At 30.0% G+C, this 9,001-nt stretch overlaps 1 protein-coding gene across 2 annotated transcripts in view; it reads left to right on the top strand.

Annotated features, from left to right (window-relative positions):
* LOC106472674 (multidrug resistance-associated protein 4-like) overlaps positions 1-9,001 on the top strand; it is a 121,499-nt gene that overhangs the window by 75,940 nt on the left and 36,558 nt on the right. For both annotated transcript variants that reach the window (XM_022402154.1, XM_022402157.1), the window contains 5 exons: positions 3,162-3,251; positions 3,849-4,040; positions 5,657-5,751; positions 6,102-6,188; positions 6,921-7,017. In XM_022402154.1, the coding sequence (XP_022257862.1) occupies positions 3,162-3,251; positions 3,849-4,040; positions 5,657-5,751; positions 6,102-6,188; positions 6,921-7,017 (561 nt within the window). The remainder of the gene's footprint in view (positions 1-3,161; positions 3,252-3,848; positions 4,041-5,656; positions 5,752-6,101; positions 6,189-6,920; positions 7,018-9,001) is intronic.

The following is a 9,001-nucleotide window of genomic DNA, read 5'->3' as shown; positions in this document are numbered from 1 at the left end:
AAATATATATATATATATATATATATATATATATATATTTAAATCATGTTTAAGATGCATTAAGTTGTACCTTCTATATTTTCCTATAGTTCTGGCCTTTAATTCCTTTTTTTTTTTTAAATTTCGTATATTTTCATCAACAAACGTTACTTGATGACCTGCTAAGTAACCTACCCACATAACCACAATAATTCATTAAAATGTTACTTTACGATCACCAACATTCAAAATTTATAACTATAACCCACCCATGGATAAGAAATAAATATAATTTTGATGTGGAATTTTGAGCAGAAAAGGAAAGTTGCCAAATGGTTTGACCCTGGTCTGCTAAAAATAAAAAACAGAAAGGCCAATTAGAATATAAAAAAAATGAACATCAAAAATAATCCAGTTGACTATAATACACCACAAAAATGGATTATTATAACATAATAATAACCTAGAGAAGGAAAAATGACACCCTAACTGTATTAACCCTATCACTACGGGTCATGGGTCAAATGCCATGTCATCTTGTTTGTTGACTTACATTCAAAATTTTATTGAATTACTATTTTATGTTTGGTACCAAACTGTAGATTATAATTCAAATTTTAGTATTATACATTAGTCAATTTCTTAATTTTAAAAGTAAATATATAAATAAACTTAAACATCAATTTTTGTGTGTCATGTGGTATGTTGAATGTAGCACTGGTTCAAATTAGATATTTGTTATGTCAAAATACTAAGTCTATAGTTTCCTATGAATTAGGAAATCAAATTACCGATATTGACAAGCTGAAATATAAAATAGTACCTCCTATATTTTCTATTTGCTGAAATATTGCTCATGTACTGAATCAAGCACAGTGGCCCTGCTCATCTATTTCCATTTTTGGAAATGGCCCCTTATATACACTTACTTGTGTATATGACATATGAATAACCAATCGAAAGCTCAGAATTTCTACCTAATGGCTTTCTCAGCCATTTTCATGTGTTAGGATGCCATCTCATTCTTTTGAACCAAGATTTCAAAGAGGTAGGTTGTCTTTAGTCTGCTTGAAATTTCATATTTGTTTTAGACCTAAATACAGTTTAGTTACTAAACTTGATAAATTATAATAGAATTCTATGGTATCGATATAATAATTTATGATTTTTTGGTTATTCAAATGTATATATAAAAACTAAAAACAATTATTTCGTTTCACATCCTCCACATGCAAAATTTTCTTAAGGCTTAGCAAGCTATGAGAAGCAGCAACCAAGTACAAAGGTTGTAATAAGAAGAGATAATAGTTTGCTTTACTTTTTCATTTACTGTTCTGTGTCTTAAGAAAAATAAGTTTAAGAACTTGTTTGTGAATAATATTAATCTATATACATATATAATGTATAATAATTGAAATGTGACCGTATTTTACAAAATACTAGTCCACTAAAACACAGCCAAGACAGGTCACTTTGTAAAGACTAAAGATCAATTATATATTATTGGATACAGTAACATAAGAGCACAGGCACAACTGTAAGGTCAGTATGATAAAAATAATAAATGTGTATAAATGTATAATATTGTGAGATTTAAGTTATTTAGATTAAATATTTGTGTTATAATATGTAGTCATTCTAGAGCGAAAAAAACATGATTTATATTTATTTCCAAATTTTTTATGGTGGTTACGAGGTTGGTCCAAGTGACAGACCCCATATAGTTAGGGTAGAGAAACTACAAAATATAAAGTTTCACTGAAACAAACGTTTGAAATGTATTTAGGAGGTTTTAGAGATTACACAAATAATATTTGCAATTTTTGGGACTAAGAATAGCTTTTTAATCATGAAATGAAAATCACTTTGCATTCAGACTAGTAATAAAACAGTTTCGATATTTTCACAAACAATCTTTGGTAAAAATGCTTCATTAAAATATCTGATTGTTTGGGTACAAAAGACTTAGAATCATTACTGAATGTCTACCAAATTTTGTCGAGATACGTGTACAGTATTGAAAGTTATAGTATAAATACTTAACGTGTGCAAATGTGTATACTAACTCATGTATTTCATACCGAGCCCATTGTGAAAGGGTTAAGGGAAAACTGCTGATTTATAAACTGAGGCCCAAGATCAATGTTCTCAGTTCAGCTTTCACATTTAAGTATCTGCAAGTATGTGTAGGTTAATGATACATCATATATCTTGTTTGTTTGTTTCCTTGCATGTAATCATGAACCCATAGCTTTAAATTCCACTAAGTTTCTGAGTTTATCTTTTTTCAGTGGTTATCTTTAATACTCAAAAATCGTGTAGGAATTATGTTTTCTCTCAACTGTGAACTTAGAACATGCATGTAATAAAAAGAAGGGCTTTGGGGGCTCAAGCCCTCCCCTTAGCCATAACTTTTATAATTTGTGCAAAGAAAGTGTATAAAACAAAAACGTCATATTGAATATTTGTCTGTAATTTGAGCTACTTTAAAACAGTGAAAAGTATACCTTTTTTTTTGTTTGCTTACTAACCATTCTAAAATGCTACATAGAAGACATTCAACAACTATATTATTTAGAAATGTGTGGATTGAAAGTGAGTCCCCTCCTTAAAACTGGTTGCATTTCCCAATTAAGTGTTTAAGTTCTGAGAACTGATTTAAGTGAAAAATGCTAAAACATCATCCACATTTTAAATTGAATAAGGAGGAAAATTCAAAGCATTAATGTTTTTGATTTAATATTTTTGCCACTGTTATGAAAATATTACCGTATGTATTTGTTTATAGTATTATATACGAATTGGTAGTTTCTAAAGAAAACTGTATATTGTTGTCATTTACTTTTAAGCTTTATTTTTTAGTTTAAAATCTGTACCATTATTAAGTTTCTCAGCTCAATCTGAATGGATATAAATAAGATTTTACATTTTAAAAATTTCAGCATCACAAAAGTCTACTTCAAAGTTTTGACAATTTCCAATAAAGAAATGGTATATCAGAAATAAAAGTGCTTAATAAACAAAACTTGCTTTTTTTACACATTATTCAAATATGTTTAGAAAATCAACCAAAGCAAAGTGAGTCTGAAAATTAAATATTGAAAACTTTTAACTGCCAGTTAAAACTTATTCTGCTGGTACATTTGTAATTTTGCATATCATTGATACATGTTTTAATTTAGGAAGTTGAAGAGCCCACACTGCAAAAGATATCATTTACTGTAAAGCCAGGAGAGCTTTTAGCAGTGGTTGGACCAGTTGGTGCTGGAAAGGTAAGTATAATTTTTTTTTGCATATTTTAACATGCAATTTACTTTTTATAGCATGAAAAATTCATCTAAAACAGCAATTATACTGTATTAACATATAAACATTATTATTATAGTACAGTGGCTTCCAAACTTTATGTAGTGCCCCCCCCCAACTCAGCATTATTTTTCTTGTCCCCCCACCCTCCTTCGTACTGAATAATTTTCACAAGTGATAAAAACAGCAAATACAGTAGTTTCTTTGCCCCTCTTTAATCAGTAGTAGATTTGACACACTCACATGCACACACACACACACACACACACATATATAGTATTCTTAAGTCAAATTAAGGAACATATCTAAACTGTTATATATTATAATGTTGAAAAAACATTTTCCATTACAAAGTAATGGCTATTAATTTTTCTTTTCAGAAGAAACTGGGTATCCAAAGCCAAGTTTTAAATTACTTTGAAGCAGAAAATTTTTTTCTATGTTTGAAAATGAGATGTTTAATATTTTTTATGGAAATAGTTTCTATATTAGTATATTTTTATTAAACAAAACTGTTTTGTAAAATTCTTTGTGTTTTTTTTGCCTTTTAAAACTTCATTTAGACATCATTATTAATGGCTATTTTGGGAGAGTTGCCTACTTTACTGGGTGAGGTCAAAGTTCGAGGGAAAGTGGCTTATGCTTCCCAAGAACCGTGGGTGTTTGCTGGAACTATCCGAGATAATGTTGTGTTTGGAAATACATTTAACAAGGAGAAATATCAGAAAATTGTGGAAATATGTGCACTAGATAAGGTAAATTTTCTTCTCAAAAGTTTATTGATGATTCACCAAGTGTCATAATGTAATAAAGTGTTTTGATATTTTTATAAAATGTTTCTTTTTCTCATTGTTTTCAGAACTTTCATAAAACATCTTTTTGTAGTTCTGTTTAGTAAACATTCAGAAGCTATTCAAAGATAGGTAAAAATTTCAACTGTCATAATAGAGGATGGTCCAAAATTAACTTTTCCATTTTAAAATCCAATAATTAAATAACTTTGGAAATACAACCATGCAGTTTTCAACATCTTGTAGCCCAACTCAAACAGTTTTTTATTGTCATGTTTTGTTTTCACTCCAGTGAGTTGTGGTAGTACCCTGTAAAATGGCAACTGTGCAAGAGAAGGCTCAATGTGTCATTTGGCTTGCAGAGACTAAGTCAGTAACTGTGAGGCAGTGTAATTACAGACACCAATACAGGAAAGAACCACCACTGAATCCAACTATCCTGGAGTGGATAAAGAAGTTCTTGGAGATTGGTAGCGTGTTACAGCAACCTGGAGCTCAAAGGACCTCTGTCAGGGATGAACATATCAAACAAGTATATGAATTGCCAGAAACATTCCTGCTTCATGTCATTTACAAATGACTTCATTTGCATGCCCAGAAACTTTAGTTGGTACGGTACAGGTACTGCAAACAGACTAAAATGCAAGACATTTGCAGTGAATCTCCTTGACTACATAGATGAAAACAATTTACATATTTCTAGTTCATGTACCATTTAGCATTGAAGCTACATTTCATACTTTGAGTAAAGTGATTCGTCATAATGTCTGCATTTGGGCCCCTGGAAAACTCATATGATACCATTGAAATCTTGCGTGATAGCCCATGCTGGAACAAATTGTGGTCACACAACTGGAAGAAATGCTAACATGGATAATCTTTCAACAGGATGGTGCTCCACCTCACTGGAATTTGCTGGTCAGATGCTTCCTAGATCAGACATTTCCAAGGCAATGGATTGGTCAGGGTTGGCCTGTTCCATGGCCTCCACATTTGCCAGACATTACTCCACTAGACTTATTTCTTTGGGGTTATGTTACGGATATCGTGTATTATACACCTACAGCAAACTTGATGGAGCTAAAGACCAGGATAAGAGATGCTATTTGCTACTGAAACTATGGGCATGTTGCAGCAAATGTGGACTGAAGTTGAATATTGGTTAGACGTATTGAGAGCCACTAATGGTGCATGTAGAAGTCTACTGACATGTCAATAAAAACTGTTTATGTTGGGCTACGAGATGTTGAAAACAGCATGTCTATGTTTCCTTCATTAATTATTAAGTTTTAAAATAGAAAACATAATTTTGGACCACCTTGTATATTCTAAATGTTTTCCAGTATAACTAACCATAGTTTAATGTCTTGTGGATGGAAAGATTTGTATATCAGTGCTTTTTTGATGCACATTATTATTATTTATGTTCATATTATAGAGTTATAGCATTAGTTAGTTTTATTCTTGTACCTTAAATATTTTTATCTTACAACAAATATTTTAAGCTGGTAGATGAAGCTATACTTTTTCATATTGGATTGTACTCGGACATTGGTTAAATCGATTTACTTGTCTTACAGGATATCAAACAATTTCCCTTTGGAGACAAAACTTTAGTGGGTGAGAAGGGAGTATCCCTGAGTGGTGGGCAGAAAGCTCGAGTCAGCTTAGCAAGGTATTTCAATAAACTCCATAACAATTAAAATGATATAGTAAATAGTAAAATAACAATTTATAGAAGTTACATCACTCATATTAAAAGAACTTAAATCACCCATTTGGGTTTATAAATTATTTTCAGGCACAAAGATATAATGTGATTATATAAACAAAGAATCATGTTGATCATTTAGATTTTTATTCTCAGACACAAAATGGAAAATGTTTTTTGAAAAACAATTATGCTCGTGTAGTAACTTCCACAAGTTGTTCTTATCATCTTTTGTTATGTTAGATTTTTTAAAAATAACTCCTGAATATGAGGAAATTGTTGAAGCTACTTATTAACACTTGTTCACATTACAGAGCTATCTATGTTGATGCCGATGTCTACCTTTTGGATGACCCTTTAAGTGCAGTTGACACAGCTGTTGCTAAACATCTGTTTGATAAGTATGTTTCTTTATAAATCAGTTTCCAGTTATAGCCAATAGTTCTACACTTCTGCCTCTTACTGTACTCCCCCCCCCCTCTCCCACACACACACACATGATCCAGTGGTAAGTCTGAGGGATTATAACACTAAAAATCAGGTTTTGATAATTGCAATGGGCAGAGCACAGAAGCCCATTTTGTAGCTGTGCACTTAAACAGATTGCTGTTTATTGTGTATTTAATTAGGCACTTATTACATTTAGTTTTAAATTGTATAGCAAGTTTAATTTATGAAAATATGGTAATCATTTTACTCTTTGTTTTGATAAAAGCATTAAACAATATTTGAAGAACTTGTCATTCTGTTAACATATATGTAGCTCTTTTGAGTGCACATGATTGTTTTATATAATTAAAAGTACAAATTAATGCAAATATTAAGTAAAACTTTTTTTAAATTATAAAAGATTTCTTATCTTTTTCTCTTATTAAATGATGACATAAAGGTTGTGTAGAAACAGTTATTTTTTTAGTATTTAATATAGTTATATTTGTATTCTAGCATACAACATATACAATCCTGATAAGTTTTTTATATATTTTGTAGAATTGAGAACGTCTAAATAAACAAATGTTTTGCATATGCATAATTTGGGCTTCTAACGTCATAATGCATGTAATAATAAACTTCTTTGAATGAATTTGTATTTCCTTAATTTTTTTCATAACTTTTTCTCTCTCTCATTCCAGATGCATCAATCGTTATCTTAAGAATAAGGTCCGGATCTTAGTTACTCATCAGCTTCAATTTTTAAAGCCAGCGAATCAAATTCTGGTTCTTCAAGAAGTATGTTTGAAAAATTAACAAATAGCCTGCATTTGTAATGCTGTTTTGCTATAGGGTTTATTATAAAAATTGTATGACTGTCTTTGTTTTTCATTATATTAAATTTAGAAAAGTGATTAAGCTCCAGTGTCATACTTGTATGTAAGCTAAACTATTTAATTTTCAAGTAGAAACCAGCATTAGGTGCATTTCATTTTTTTTTTCTTATATTTCGTACAAAATCTACTTGTTTTCTTAACCAAAATGTCAGTGTTGAAATTGATATTAGACTTGAGAACAGTCAGAAGACTTTTATAAAACTTTACAAATGTAATGTGTAAGTACATGCTTCATAAAGTAATACATGATAAAAAGATGGAATATTTATATGAACTATTATTATGTACTGGTTCTTCAATGAGTATAGTTAGTACATAATGATTATATTTCTTAGGTTTGAATACATTTTGGGGCTCACTTTTTTGCTGTAGTCCTAAGGAAGTTAATCATATTTCTGTAACCTCAGTTTTTGTTGACTCTTTTTAATCTTCAAACAGACTTAAAGTATCAATATGGATAGATCAATTTCCATATGAAGGTATATTTTGGAACAAGTCATGAGTATTCCTTATGTCAAAGAAGTTTAATGTGTTTGTAATTTTATAAATATCAATATTGTTTAAAGGTGCTATATGAATACTGTAATACCCTCTCACTACAGGCTCATTGGATTAACCAACCTTGTAACCATCAGTTTCCATAATCAAACTTTTAATGTGTTTTGTGATTTTCACAAAATTTAACAAGGTTTCAGTAAACATTACAAGTCTTTTGTACAAAAAACTTGCCCATGAACATATTAAGTTTGAGTGTTGATTGCTTTTAGTGCCTAGTGATTTTCATGTTAAGATGAAGTTATTTGCAAATTGTGAAATTTTATTTGTGTAATCTCAAAACCTCCTAAATAAATATAAAACTGTTATTTTCCCTACTCTAACTCTATACCAATTGGGTCAATTTGACCACTCTTACTCTTTTTGTTTTTTTTTTCCAGAAGGACTGCATATTGTGATGTGAAACTACAATTGATTATCCTAAATAGCTTAAAGATCATAATAGTATACATCTTTTTGTACATAATTTTGTTTTATTACCCTTTGAACTGTGTCTAATAATCCTGCCATACAAGTTGTAAATCACTCGGCAAACATGTAGTTCACATTGCTGTATTGAATTAAGTAAAGCAAAAGCTGCTTGCGAGCATACCTCATGAATAATTTTTATTCTTTTTTTTCATTATCTTTACTAATCTAACCTAATAAGTTTCTAATTTTTATATTTTAATTGCTTTTGTAATAATAAATAAAGAATACACATGACAAACAAGAAATATATTACCTGGCATCTCTTGTTTCTTTTGCTGTCAATTGTCAATGAAGCTTAAGCCTACTTTTTTATACCAATGGTCCTACTGCACTAAATAATTTTTATTCAGTTAAATAATGCACCTAAGAGCAGAGAATAATAACTCTCACGAGCAAACAATGTCCTATAACTATCATAAATTTTCTGGTTCTCTAACTGTGGGATAAGAGACTTAAAAAATTCAGCTTAGCTTGTTGATATGAATATTGTGAGAAAAAGTTCCAAACTGAAGGTGAAATAGACAGTTCTATGTACAAAAACAATGTAATTATAATATTTCATTTGATATATTAAAACTAGCTTTCTATTAGTTATGGATAATATAGTATAAAATATTAGAGAACTATTGGCAATTTGTGAAAGAGAGGATATGACAAGTGGGTCTGTTTTTCTAGTTTATGTCTCCATAAACAAATAAAATTGAAGGCTATAAAATTATGCTGTGCCTTATTAATAACTATATTATAATGAATAATTTCTGTTAAATTCCATAGTTTTTAAAGGAGTGGTAAATAAATTAGAGAAGAGGGAAGACCTAGAGAGCAAATATCACAATTCTTATACTAGGGGATGTTGAGGA

The sequence above is a fragment of the Limulus polyphemus genome, unplaced genomic scaffold, assembly GCF_000517525.1.
Source record: "Limulus polyphemus unplaced genomic scaffold, Limulus_polyphemus-2.1.2 Scaffold123, whole genome shotgun sequence".
NCBI classification, from domain to species: domain Eukaryota; kingdom Metazoa; phylum Arthropoda; class Merostomata; order Xiphosura; family Limulidae; genus Limulus; species Limulus polyphemus.
This window is presented reverse-complemented; position numbering and strand designations above follow the sequence as displayed.